General features: G+C 43.1%; 1 protein-coding gene across 3 annotated transcripts in view; it reads right to left on the bottom strand.

The window, feature by feature from the left end:
• Positions 1 to 4,728: 4,728 nt before the first annotated feature.
• Positions 4,729 to 14,885, bottom strand: part of PELI2 (pellino E3 ubiquitin protein ligase family member 2) — a 193,394-nt gene continuing 183,237 nt past the window's right edge. For 2 of the 3 annotated variants that reach the window (XM_032405176.1, XM_032405178.1), the window contains exon 6: positions 4,729 to 9,418. In XM_032405176.1, the coding sequence (XP_032261067.1) occupies positions 8,852 to 9,418 (567 nt within the window). In that variant the 3' untranslated portion in view covers positions 4,729 to 8,851. The remainder of the gene's footprint in view (positions 9,419 to 14,885) is intronic. The other variant, XM_032405177.1, reaches the window with a different exon arrangement.

Raw genomic sequence — 14,885 nt, 5'->3', positions numbered from 1 at the left:
TTCAACAGTCTTGCACAATTCACAGCGCTCACCATAGCACATACCCTCCCCACTGTCTATCACCCAGCCATCCCATCCCTCCCACCCCACCCCCCACTCCAGCAACCCTCAGTTTGTTTCCTGAGATTAAGAATTCCCCATATCAGTGAGGTCATATGATACGTGTCTTTCTCTGATTGACTTATTTCGCTCAGCATAACACCCTCCAGTTCCATCCACGTTGTTGCAAATGGCAAGATCTCATTCCTTTTGATGGCTGCATAATATTCCATTGTATATATATACCACATCTTCTTTATCCATTCATCTGTCGATGGACATCTTGGCTCTTTCCACAGTTTGGCTATTGTGGACATTGCTGCTATAAACATCGGGGTGCACGTACCCCTCTGGATCCCTACATTTGTATCTTTGGGGTAAATACCCAGTAGTGCAATTGCTGGATCGTATGGTAGCTCTATTTTCAACTTTCATCAGTGTTTTATAGTTTTCACATAACAGATCTTTCACCTCTTTGGTTAACTTTATTCCTAGGTATTTTATTCTTTTTGGTGGTATTGTGAATGGGATTGTTTCTTTAATGTCTTCCTGCTACTTCATTATTAGTGAATAGGAATACAACAGATTTGTGTATATTTGTATTCTGCAACTTTACTGAATTCACTTATTCTAGTATTTTTTAGAGTCTTTAGGGTTTTCTATATAGGGTATCTGGGTTATATGACCTTTTCTTACAGAAAATTTTCTGAGACTTAATTTCTAAAGATTACATGTTAGGAAATGTTTCTGCAAGGGAAAAATAAAAACCATTATTATTTACTGAGCACCTATTATGTACCATAGTGCATTAAGTATGTTACTTTTACATCTCTAAGGAGTAGAAGCACTATTATCATTTCTGTTTTATAGATGAGGATATACTTGCCCATCCACTTAACCCAATGAATGGAATTAGCAGAACATTTCCAGAATATATGTCAAAATCAAACTGTAATTTAAAAAGGTTCCCTTTGTAACTTTTATTAGAAATACATCACTAGATGTAGAAACCCAAAGGCTGTGAAATGTGCTGTGATGACATCCACTTTGCTGATACATGGCAAGTTTCCATCCTGTTTAATAACAATTTTGAGAACTCAGCAAGCTCTCAGAATTATGTATAAATCTCACCCTTAACCCTGAACTCCCTCAATGAATTTGAGAATTTCAAGATTCTTTCCATGTAAGGTGGAAATGGTTAAAGGCATGAACTGAAGAAACCAATGATAAAGAATAGGGATGGAGCTGAGTCTGTTCTACTCACCTAAGAGAAAATGGAAGGTAGAATCATGGGGTAGGAAGAACTCTTGACTGTCTGGACCATCCATTCCCATCTCCATTTGGGCCATATCCTTCAGGTTTCCAGGAAACCACATTGGGTCAGCCAAAACCAATGCACACAATGGGGATTCAGTAACTTGCCCCAGAGGCATATGCTTCATACAATCACTTCGTTAAAGAAAAGTTTCCTAAAGCATGGAACATGCATTGCCTGAGGCATCATTTAGGTTGTCTGTCCAAAGTGTAAATTACTGGAGAGGCCTAGAAAACTAGAACATTGCCAGCCTCTGTAGATGCCACTAAAGAATCTGCATTTTCAGCAAACACCTCATGGCACTCTGATGTGACCTCAAATTTGAGCCTGGAAGTAGGTAAGAAAGAATCCACTTTACCTTTTTTAACTAATAAGAATAACTTTATTCTTCAACTAGAACCTGTTTAGAAGACAAAAGAAGGAAGTAATGTTTAAGAGTAGTCCATTTGGGCATTCCAAAGTGTGTCCCATAATTGGCAGTGGGTGTTTAGGGGGCACAACAGCTTGAAAATAGTCTTCTCAGGCTTATAGCTTTGGCAGCCCTAACCACCATGGTCTCATCTTGCCAACCTTGGACACATTTCATGCTCTAGGAGAGAAAACTTCCTTTTGTAGCTGTTTATGGAGAAACCCACTACAGCTATATCAATCATTTTTCCCTCTTTTCCCAAAACCACATTTCAAAATTTATATCAGTCTTTGTAATTAAATAACTAAATACCAGAACGAAATTGAAGTCACAAAAATTCATTTTTTAAGTTTAGAAAGCTATAGTTCCAAATACTAATAGTTTATTTTTGAGTGGTAGAGGAATAGGTTTTATTCTTCATGCTTCCCAGATTTTTAAATCTTTTACAGCTGCCCTCTGTTAGTTTTTATTTTGATTATAAGAGTTTTCACATAAAAATACTTATTTCTTTATTATGTTAGTCACCATACAGTACTTAATTAGTTTTTGATGTAGCGTTCCATGATTCATTATTAGCGTGTAACACCCAGTGCTCATTGCAACACATGCCTAAAAAAATTTAGAGAGAAAGTGTGCACGTGAGCGGGGGGAGGGGCAAAGGGGGAGGGGTAGAGAGAGAATCTCAAGCAGACTCCCTGCTGAGCACAGAGCCCCATGGGGCTTGATCTCATGACCCTGAGATCATGACCTCAGCCGAAATCAAGAGTGGGATGCTTAACTGACTGAGCCACCCAGAAGCTCCAAAAAATACTTTTTAAAGAAAGTGGACTTTGAGGCCTCAGAATAGCATTCTATTTCTTCCAGAAATACCATTCTATTTTTTCATCCTAACAGCAAAAAGGGCAGTCCATCCTTAGGAATACAAAGTTCTCATCAATTCTTCTTAGTGGGCTTTTATCTATGCTCTTCTTTATCTAATGGCAAGTGGAAGTGTGATAGAAAGGAATATGCTGTTTTAAGAGAACATCTCAAGGTAGGCATGGGAGGATCCTAAATATTTTTATGTGAAGCACTAAGATTATGGTGCTGTATTTAAATTCTAGGATGCAAATTTTTCATGATCTAACATTTCTGAATTTAGTATGTATCTTTTAAAAAGTTTTGAGATATAATTCAGACATTGAAAGTCACCCTTTCAAAGTGTAAAATTTGTTCAGTATATTCAGAATTGTGCAACCATCACTGTTATGTAAATTTAGAACATTTTCATGTAATCCTGAAAGTAATAATGTAGTAATTACTCCTTGACTCCTCTCTCTCAATGTCTGTCACTTATTAATCTATGTTCTGTCTCTGTGAATATGCTTATTTTCTGACATACAATATGTGGTCTTTTGTGTCTGGCTTCTTTCACTTGGCATGTTTTCAAAGTTCATATCAGTACTTCATTAATTTTTATAGCTAAATATTCCACTGTATGGATATATCTTGTTCATTCATCAGATGGACTTTCGGGTTGTTTCTACTTATTGATTACTATGAATAATGATGTTATAAATATTCATGTACAAGTTTTTGTGTGAACATGTTTTCAGGTCTCTTTGGGTACGTATCTAGGAGTCACATGGCAATTGTCTATTTTACGTTATGAGGAACTGCCATACTATTTGTTCCAAAGTGGTTGTATGTACTATCTTACAGTCCCCTCCCCCTCAACAGTGTATGAGGGTTTCAATTTTTCAACACATTGCCAACACTAGTTACTGTCTTATTTTAGCCATCATAGTGGGTATCAAGTGCTATCTCCTGGTTTCAATTTGCATTTCTCTGATGCCTTGGGATGACAATCTTTTTATGTGCTTATTGGTTATTTCTATATCATCTTTGGTCAAAAGATTTGAGTAGATATTTTTCTATTTTTTTACTGTGTTCTTTTTATTGATGAGTCAGGAGTTCTTCACATATAAGGGGTACAACTCTTAATAGGATTTTCAAATTCTATTTTGTGGTTTGTCTTTTTACTTTCTTGACCATGTCCTTTGATGTATAAAACATTTTGTTTCAATGTGGAATTTAAGAAATGAAACAGATGAACAGAGGGGAAAGAAAACATTTTTAATTTTGAAGCCCAATTTATTCTTTTGTGTCATATTTAAGAAATCACTGACTGATCCAAGGTCACAAAAGTTTACTGTTTTCTTCTAAGAATTCTATAGTTTCAGCACTCTGATCCATTTTGAGTTAATTTTGGTGTATTGTGTGAAGTAGGAGTCTAACGTCATTCTTTTGTATGTGGCTATCTAGTTATCCCAGTTCCATTTGTTGAAAATACTGTTCTTTTCCCATTGAATACTCTTGGCACCCTTGTCGAATGGGATGTACCTCACAATTGTAAGTGGCTGTTTTTCTAAAACCCATCTTACAATTCAGGGAATCTTAAGTGTTCCAATACTTTATCAAATTTAATTCCTGAAATAAAAGCCCATGTTAATGTGCATTTTCTTTAGGGAAATGAAAAATCCATTTCCCTCAAAAATATTAAGCCTCCTTAAATATCAATGTGATGAGAAACTATCAAATACATATATTTTCTTATGAAAGACCTATTAGTTTAAGGCTTGAAGGCTTACCCATAATCCTTATGTTGTTAAAAGTGAATGAAGATTGTCGCAGAAGTAGCCATATGACTATAATGAACATGAAGAAAATCCATTCTATGAGTCAGGCTGAATTCTCCTGGAAGTTAGATTTAAGCACTGATGGAATTTTTTTAATAAAAAAAATTAACGGGATTTTCAAAATCAGATTTAAATATGTATTGTGTGGAATAGAATACAATAACATCAAGTATTTGGGATCAACTTGAAAGTTTGAGAAATGTAAAACTCACGTCTACTTTTGTGTCAACTTCGTATTAAATGTCCTGATAAACCCCCAGACAGCCACAGAGTCTGAAGACAATGACTCACAAACATACTGAGATCCGTTTAATAATTTTTGAAGATTTTTTTCCTGTAAAATGGCTTGTATTTCCACAGGTACAATAGTGAAGAAATAAACTTTTCAATTTGACATGAAATATAAAAGAACAGTTTTACAAATATATCCATAAAATTTAACTGCTCATAACACTATACATGGTAAATATGACCACCCCTTAACTTCTAGACTATTTAATACAGAGAAACAATGTCATCTCAGCTAAAAAGAAATAATTTCCCTTTCATCAAGTTTATTTTTGTTTAGAAACAGTTAAGTAGAACTGGAAAAATATTTGCTTCTTCCTATCTTCCTCTAGGGCTTTTTCATGAGGGCGAAAACTTGAGAGGATATAAGTTTTACTGAAAAGAAACACTGGACCTTATTTTACTACTTCAGTAATGCTTATGCTCTTCTAAAAAAAAAAAAAAAAATTCCTGGAGTTGTCTCATTGGCCTTTGGGTCATGAAGAAATAAGAGCTCTGCTCTATTTCCAGCCCTGGAGAAGGAACTTCATACCCTCAGCCCATGAAGGCTAAACTACGGGGATAGAAGATCGCCTGCCAAGGGAACGGAGCTGGATCTGGCTTAAGATCAAGGTTCTGTGGTTTGCCTATCAGAAATTCCACTGTTACAAGGCAAAACTGCATGAAGATAACTAGCTTGTAGCCAGCATGAACAATGCCGTGATCACACATCCTCTCACACGAATCCAAAGCACAGAATGGCTTTCAAGAAGTTGATCAAAATCTTAGAACTGCAGGTAACAATTCTGTAAGCTATGAGAAAAGGAGAAAACATGCTCCCTTTAACTGTCAAAATTACCCAAATCACAATACTGAGCTCCCAAAACACAGGGGTTTGAGTTTTATGTAAGCAAAAATAAAGCAACTGAAGCTTTATGAAGAGTTCTCAAATTTCCTAATACAGTATCTGCAATAACTTAAGATTTCCCTATTGATACTGGAAATAAATTCTATTACAATCATGTATATGCCAGTTTCTGGCATATTTCTGCATCCAGATTCATTAGTCTCCTTCATGGAGCCCATCATTTTTCCAATGGCTTTCTCCTTTCTTTAAACCCTAACCCTGAAATTCTAGAACCAGTTATATCACGTGGCTTCCCTGAGGCACAAAGGTACCAAACTCTATAATTAACTATTGAGGAATGATAAATATGCTCTCTATTTATATTAAAAGATTTTAATTCTTTTGGGCCACAGTTGGGGGAAAAAATAAAAAACCTAGGAAGTTTAATACTTACTCTGCAGTGTGAACCGTAGCCCTTTTTGCAAAAAGCGAAACCAAATAAGGGAAATGTTGAGTTGCAGCATGCATGACCCGACAGCACCGATTATTAATAAAAAAAATTCCAGACTAGAAAAATATTCAGAGTTGTATCCCATCCACCTTTTTTTTTTTTTTTAAAGTAAACTGACAACTGAAAAGAATTAACTATGGGAATACATCACTGGGGTTTTACTTCTGGTGACCTATTCACAAAAGGCATTTTGGTCAGGCCAAGATCAGGATAATCGGTCAGCAGTTTCCTATGTGGACACCTGGAGGAGTGGGATTCCCCCCTTAATGTGGTGGCAAGCAAGACAAAAAGAGAAATAACTTTGAGAAGTTTTTTCTAAACTGCATTACTCCATAGAGATGGAGCTCTTTATTCTCACAAACTGAACTGCTCTCAGCTCTGGAGAAAACTCTAGTCCAAATTCTAAGCGACTCTTACTAGAAGCGGCCAACACGAGCATGGCCCCTTTTTGCAGACTTGTCCCCTCTCTGCTGTTCCTTCGGTGGAGTGGGAGGGGACCTCACTTGGAGGTCAAAGGAGATGCAATGTGGACAGAGGGCAGTGCACCATGACCCCCTTCCAAGAGCTTGGAATTTATTACTCCAAGTTCAACTTTTACTTCATTATCTCCATTTACTGAAAGTAAAAAACAAAACAAAAACCCACAAACAACTTTTCACATTGGAAGATTATTTGGGGGCATGTTTTGCACGTGCTAGACTGCTAGACCCTGAACTGTTACAGTCCTTGAAATGGAAGATTACAGCAGATCGTTGTAACTTTCCAGAAATGTTTCTGATAGGGAAAATCCAGCCCTTCTAGGTGTAAGGACATTTACCTTACAAAATGCTTTTAGAGTATCAAGACTCCTCAAACCACCTTCTAGCCATAACAGGAAGAAAAGGGACTGTTGCCCCCTTTGCCATTTTGTGGAGCCCAAAGGAGCACAAACTGAAAAGACACTCTAAGTGAAAGCTAATCCTTGGGGACAGAGACTACCTAAAAAGGCATTTGATACATTATGACTTACTCTACCTGAAGACAAAATGACATTACCTACAGAATAGAGTAAGCTAGCAAGAGGACTGTTTTTGGATTTTTCACATCACTTAAAAATTACCAAAACAAAAAAAGTCTCCTCCTTAACGATAATCTCCTTTGAAAAGTAAAGCTTTTTTTAAAACTGAGAAGCTGAACTTTCTAGATATTAGGTCAAATTAAGTAGCAGCAATCAAAGATCATCTAATCACTTTCAGGAAAAAAAGACATTCACAATGTGTTAGAACAACTGAAAATAGGGCAACATATTTCCTTGAATGGAAAGACATTCAAGTATGAATACAGTATGTGAGAATCCTATAAATTCCATACCCTTACAAAGGTTAAAATGTAGCATGGATCTGTAATGGTCAACTTAAGAGAATGTTAGTTTAAAATACTTGCTGCTCGTGGCAGGATCCGCTTCCTGCCGGCCAGCTCTGGCAGTCTCCGGGCCTAAAGAACCTTTACATTCTGGGAGCAGTGATGCTATCAGTACCGAGGACCGAGAATGAGCATCTGAGAATTAGTCAAGACGAACGGAACGAACAGAAGGATGGTGGCGCTCATATGAAATTCTGATTTAATTATTCCTCAGTAAACACTCATTTGCTCTCTTGAAATCAGGAATTTCAAATTATCTCTGCAGATGTACCACTTGGTGTTGTGTATATCTAATGATCCCATTTAAATTTAGTTTGATTTGCAAACATTTTCGAAACTTACAGGGCTCCATAAGCCGGAGAAGGTGACAGATGGCAGGGAGGGAGTGAACCAAAATGACTGCATCCTTGTGAGCTGTTGCTTTTCGGCTCCCAGAGTTTTGGCCGCCTTAAGAAAAACTTAACGAAACCCCAACAAGTGGTTTTAAAAAGTAAAACCTTGTTTTTAATCCTAAGTCCTAAACATTCCAGTAAGCAAATGAACTTGATGGTGTAGTACCTAGGCCATGCCACAATAATCACCCTCAATTACTGAATTTTTAGGAGTTGCTGCATTTTAATCAACTAAATAGTTCTGGCCGTGCACGTGGAGTATCACGGACGTAACAAAAGGGGTACTAAGAAGTTATGGAAATTTCTTTGAAATGCCAAGGTATTTGAGGACTGTGTGGATAAAGTCATTGAATTCCACCAAAGTAAAAAACAAAACACGGCAGCATAGGGATGTTCTTTTCCCAAAAAAAGAAAAATCCGAAAGCCCCCCATTTCAGAACGCGCCCTTGCACCTAAGGTCTCCTGCGCGCCCCCCGGCCCCGCGGTACGGAACGGCGGATTCGGCGCCGCGCACCTCCCAGCCTCGGCCGAGTACGGGCGGGCCCTGCACGGCTCGCCGGGAGCACCCACGGCACGCAGCACGGCAGGGCGCACAGTAAGAGCCAGCAACTTTTGAATAAACTTCTTCTACATTTGTAAAATAGGATTTAAAGTCTCGTCCAAGTTTACAAAGGAAACCGTCGTTTAAAAACCCCCAAGGTAAAGTAAAAGCATGGCATGTGGAATCCAATTATTACAAAGACAGGATGGTTTCATCAAGCATACTTCAGGGACAACGCCGCTGTTTGGAGCATGCACCACACCACTGCGATCTTAAATTCCGGGCCTGTTTCACGGCCAGGGCTCCCCCTCCTTTTCGTCCCCTCCCCCCCCAGCCTCAGGGCCCGCCCCTTCCCCTTAATAAACAGCATTATAAAAAGGTAAAATCTAGAGTTAGTGGCAAAATCTTCACAGTAACTTGTTAATAAAGTCGTAGATGGCTGTGACGGGCGTCAGTCCACGGGACCTTGGAAAATTAATTTGATGCAGTTCTGCTCCCCAACCAGCTGCGTGGCACAGAAAGGGCAGGCGGCGTGGAACGCGTGAGTTCCGTGAGGCAACGGGATCTGCGACCAGTACTTCGCGGACTTCTCTGAGCACACGTGTCCACAGGGGGTGAAAGCGTGAGTGGGGGGTCCGGCGTCGACATAGAAGCCCGCCTCGCAGCCGAGCCAGAGCGGAACGTAGGGGCCCACAGTCCTGCACATGGGACACTCTCGCTCGTTGGCCTCCGTGTCGCTCCGGTGGCCCCAGTTGTGGTAGCCGTGCACGTGGCCGCAGCTGAGGTAGGCCCAGGGCTGCTTCTCCTCCACCACCTCCTTCCTGTTGATGCTGGGGAAGGCCAAGGTGTTGAGCCCCACGGGACACTGCGGCCGCGCGGCGTTGATCTCCTGCCGCAGGGCTTCGATGTGCTTCTGCGTCGGAGCGTGGAACAGGCCGTCTGCCGTCCTCCAGAGAAGCGTGGCCCCGCACAGGTCGATGAGGGAGCCGTCCTGCAGGACGTTGGTCTCGCTTTCCACCTACAACGAGTTCGACAGTCAGGCGGGCCTTGTAAAAACACAGGGCAGCCCCGCGCGCTAACACGCAAGTAAACACGGGCAGGCAGCGTCTCCCCCTGCCTCCCCGACAGGCTCCGGGGGCGTGTTCCTCCCCGCGACCCGTTTGTTTCCTCACCGGGACACGGGACGGAATAGGGGCAGGCCATCCTCACAAATCCTAAGCACAGATGCACCTAGCTTTACGTGTTCCATGGCTGTGGTGATTATTTTAACCAACTTCACAAATCTTAGGTTTTCATCTTTCCTCAGAGTCAATAGCACCATTGCTCCTTGACCTCACAAGGGACAGGACATGTCCCACCGGTCCAGCAGTGAAGATTCCTACTCCTCGTGACTAGAGCCGATCCAGGTCCTTGTGGGACCCTGCGATAATGACTGCAGCGGCCCAAATAATGCCTGGGGATCCTTAGCTTCATGCAATCTACTGTTTGTCCTGCATTTCTATGGTTTGGAGCAGAAGCGTTCGCCATTAGCCATATTTTAAAATTTAAATTCAATTAGCCAACATATAGTACATCTTTAGTTTCAGATGTAGAGTTCAGTAATTCATCAGTTGCATGTAACACCCAGTGCTCATCACATCACATACCCTCCTTAACTCCCATCACCGAGTTACCCCGTTCCCCCACCCACCTCCCCTCCAGCAACCCTCAAGGGGTTTGTCTTCTCAGTTTGTTTAGGAGTAGTTAGGAGTCTCTCATGGTTTGCCTCCCTCTCTGATTTCTTCCCAGCAATTGCACTACTAGGTATTTACCTTAAAAATGCAAATATAGTGATCCGAAGGGGCACCTGTTTCCCAATGTTTATAGCAGCAATGCCCACAATAGCCAAATTATGGAAAGAGCCCAGATGTCTATCGACAGAAGAATAAAGATGTGTGTGTGTGTGTGTATATATATATATATACACACACACACACACACAATGGAATATTACTCAGCCATCAAAGGATGCAATCTTATCATTTACATCGACGTGGATGGAACTAGAGGGTATGATGCTGAGTGAAAGAAGTCAATCAGAGAAAGAGAAAGGCTTCACTTTTAAAAGGATGGCACGCTACACCCCAGGTGCTTACAAGTCGGACTAAGCTGATGAGCAGCTGTTAGACACGGCAGGCAGGAATCCACCCACTGCCTCCACAGACCTGTGTGCTCTAAGGCCTGGGGGTAATAAAGCTGCTCTACCCATCCTGCAGAGCCCTCGTCTTTAGGAGCGGGAGGCAGACATGCTAGAGCCAGGAGCCAGCGACAGTCAGAGCGCTGCAATCGTCACGTGAGGCCACGTCACCAAAGCGGCTAAGAGAGGGGACTTCACAGCCCGTGGCCTTGGTGTGCACTCTGGCTCGGTCATGCACTAGCTCTAACCTGGGGCAGTTACTTCAGCTGCCTGAGCTTCAGTTTCCCCTTCTGTAAAACTGGACAAGAGGAGGGTGAGCATTAAATACTACAAAGAAAGTTCTTAGAACCCCATCTGGCATGCAGTAAGCACGATGCAAATGTTTGCTACTATTACTTTGATAGGAGGTCAGAAATGCTTTTTAAAAAAGATTTCTCTTGAACAGAGATTTGAAAAAACTGTCAGGAACCAGTGGGTGGCAGAGAAGACACTCCAGAAAGAGGGATGCAGAGGCCACACGGCGTGCACACGGAGGGAGCCGCAGGCCTGCTCTGGGTGACCAACGGCGGGGCGGGGGGGTGGTGGAGGATGCAGAGCTTTCAGCAGCTATAAAAGAACAGATCTGCCTTTCCAAAAGGCCACTTCAGAAGTGTGGAGGAGGGAATGGATGGGTGTAAGACGAGAGGGAGACCGTGGGAGTTCTCTCCCAGGCAAAGGGGGGGCGCACCTCAGCACAGATTATCAGCGGCACCAGCCAAGACAGAGAGAGTAAACGCGGAGGACTCAGCTCCTGATCTGAGGAAGACAGATGTACGGATCTGGCTTTACTGTCTGCATAGGAGGCGGCTGTCCAGGGAGCAGGAATCTAGGAGAAATGGCAGACTGGGGGGAAAGGAGAGGAAGCTCAGTTTTGGGTGTGCAGAATCCGAGGGCTCAGGCAGAGAGTCTGTCACGGTGGTGCCCAGGAACCACACGCGGCTGCAGATCTGGCTTAGAGAAGCATGTCTGCGACTTACTAGCATTGGGCCGAAGCCCTGGGAGTGGATGAGACTGCCCAGGCAGGGTCTCGGGGAGGGCAGAGAGGTCTCGGGGAGGGCAGAGAGGCCCCGGGACAGAACTGGGCCACACCCCTGCAAGCCCTGGGGTCGGGGGTGGGGTTGGGGGGTGTTTGGGGGTGGAAACTGTGTGAAGGGCAGCAGAGGTACAGACTGAAGAGAAATTTTGTCATTCTCTGGCTCAAAGGTCTTTGCTGGCTCTCCACTGCCCTCAGCATCACCCCCAAACTTCACATGCTTAAAAGGCCATTCGCCACGCGGCCACAGGACCTTTCCTGCGGTGAGTGAGGGCTGCCCTGATCTGAGTCCTTGCACGCACTCGGCTGCCCTGTCCACAGGCCTGTGCGCAAGCGACCTCCACCTAGAATTCTCCAGCACGGCGCTGCACGCCCCACCCCAGGTCTGCCCGCGGTCGGGCACCACCACTCAACATTCAAGTCTCACGTGGTGCCACTCTGGAAGTTTTCCTTAAGCACCAGATATTAATAGTTAGAAAAAGTTAAAGTCCCAACAAAGTGATAAACCTTAATACTGCACAGGACAAGCACAGTGACCCTCTCTCAAATAACCTTTTAAAAAATCTGCTACTGCCCCCTCCCCACCCAGCACTGCCCGAGTACTGCCTGTCTCCTCGCCTCCCTTGGGCTGGCCTGAGGCTCCCTTCCAGGGCTGACCACAGGCAATTGTCAGGGACGTGTCATCTAAGCCGGTAACCATGTCTGAAAGAATAATGCTGACGTGGTAAGAAACTGGGGTTCGGGAGTGGCCACGCTGGTGAACCACCCCTTCTTTCCTTTCTACAGCGCAGTTCTTGGTAAACAATATCCTATAAATTTTGAGTGGATAGCTTTTTATTTTGCACACATTCTTGACTCCCATGTCTAGGATAGGTGTTCCTCCAACGTTAGAACAGGTTCCTCCTATACCTTCTAGTACCTTCTCTATGAGCGTGTTCATCACCTACAACATGTTACTGATTTGCTGCACTGTGACCTTCTCCAGATGGGACAATTTGAGGGCAGCGCCCTGGGCCTCCTGTTCACTGGTGGATTCTCAGCTCCTACCCCTGCTGGCTCAGAATGGCTACGTTATCACGGGCTGCAGCGGGGCGCAGGGCCGCTCCCATCCGCACTTGGTTCTCTCGATCGTCCTCGAAGATACGGACCAGCACTATTCCAACTGCTACTGCGTGTGGCAACCAGGACCCCCGTCTACAGCCTGACTTCAGAACCGCTGGTAGACCTGCTTTCTCTCTTCCTGAACTGGTATTTCTCGTGTGTTCTCTTTCAACTGTGAACACAATGCAGTTTTTCTGCAGACGACGTGTGGGGGGTAGTAGCATGGTAAAGACACCGCTGTGCAAGGACACAGGCTCGGATTTTATTTTTAAAATTCTACCCAAAAAAAAAAAAAAAAAAAAAGGCAAGGAGAAAGCCTGAGGAATCGACAGTGATATTGTAAACGTAAGACACTTAAAACATAATGGCCCCTACCGATCAGACAGCTAAGGTTATGGTACAGAGTTCAAATCCCCGCCCACTACTTACAAGCAAGTATCAACTTTTTAAAGCCCTGCTTTTCTCATCTGTCACTGGGAACCATGACACTGATCTCATGAGGTTGCTTTGAGTGCTGCCTGAGAGAGACTTAATATGAAGCACTTGGGAGAGCCTGTATGTAACACTATGGTTATTTTTATAGCACCTAAAATTAGGTAAGATTAACTTAGCAGAATTTACTAAATTTTACAGAGCCATTATAGTTTAATTAAATACCCCAAATAGAATCTGAGACTAGAATCTGAGACATTATATGTCTAGTATAGCTCTAGTAGATAGGTCTCTAGTACACTCACACCTAGTTGAGAACATTTATAATGTTCTAGGTAAAGGAAGAGGATACAATTCAAAGTCTATTCACCTATTTATTCAGGGGGTTCAGCTCCTGAAAGGGCATTTCCTCCACACTTAATTAATTATGTTGATCAAGGACAAAGCTTTGCTGTGATGAGGAGAAACCATGGCAGTTAACACATCCGTACGCTGATCCACATGAAATGCCAAGTAGGATATTAACACGAAACCATCTACCTGCACTAGTTCTGCACTGAGAACAGGAGGCATCTACTACTTTTATAGTATTCTGGATTTCCAGCAGATCACGTTAGTCTCCATATTTCTGTGTTAAACTGCAAACGGAGAGTACTGCCAGAGACCGTTCCCCAAATCTGATCTCCAGCTAGACCATTTACCTCGATGCTACCAGTCACAGGTACAGAACCAGAGTTAGAAATGGAAACCTAAGCTCCAAGAATCAGCAGGTGTTCACCTCAGACAAACTTCGCCTGGTTAACAAGAGGGGGCTGCAGGGAGGCTGGGTCCTCTCATCCCCACGGTGTCTCCCACCGTGCAAAATCAGAAGGATGGGAGCTCAGAAACCTTTCCTCTAGGCCAGGCCCATCGTACACTATCAAACAGGACAGCACAATCTGAGGCAGGTCTAAGGGTCTCCTACAGGGACTAAGTTTAAAATTAGTTGAGATTTAACACAACCCATGAACACAGGCTATGTTTGGAGTCGTTTCTTCTCAGGAGCACTGTCCCCTCCTCTGGCACACACAGCTGCCTGAGCTGGGTCACTGCACAATCACCGAGGGTGGGCAAGAATCTCATCCTATAAATGTGCCCTTTGAGACAGACAAGCCCCTTACGGACTCCAGCGAATGCTTTTCTATTTCCCAGGGAAGCAAATGCTCTCGTGTAAACCCGCTCAGGTGAGGGCCTGGTGCTGTCCCCCACGAGATTATACTGAGTGGCAGCTTGGAGTCCAGATTCTCAATCAGGGAGGATGGCGTTTTAATCCCATCTGCTGCCACCTTCTCACTCTGGGACCCTGGGTAATATTTAACCTCTCTATGCCATACCTTCCCCATCCATAAAATGGGCAGGATTCCACTTCCCTGACAAAGCTGCTCAGATTTCATGAGCTGAGGTCTCTGAAATGTTAACGTAATGCCTGCACCCCGCAATGATTTATAATGACTTCTACTGTTGCCATCATAATGACTGATAACCAGTTCAGCCAACCTAGGTCAGTTTTGTATAAAGTCATCCAGTGATCAGAAACAAAGTTATTTGGAAAAACTGCTTTCACAGTCTGTTCCCTATTTACATTCTCTTGAGAAGTGTTTAAACAAGAGGTTATCGTATTTGCTCTGGTCTTTCTTAGAAAACACTTCTCACGTTTACTCAGCC

This window comes from Phoca vitulina, unplaced genomic scaffold, assembly GCF_004348235.1.
Source record: "Phoca vitulina isolate PV1807 unplaced genomic scaffold, GSC_HSeal_1.0 scaffold7, whole genome shotgun sequence".
In the NCBI taxonomy this organism is placed as follows: Eukaryota; Metazoa; Chordata; class Mammalia; order Carnivora; family Phocidae; genus Phoca; species Phoca vitulina.
The sequence above is the reverse complement of the archived record's forward strand: the minus strand, read 5'-3'. Positions and strand labels throughout refer to the sequence as shown.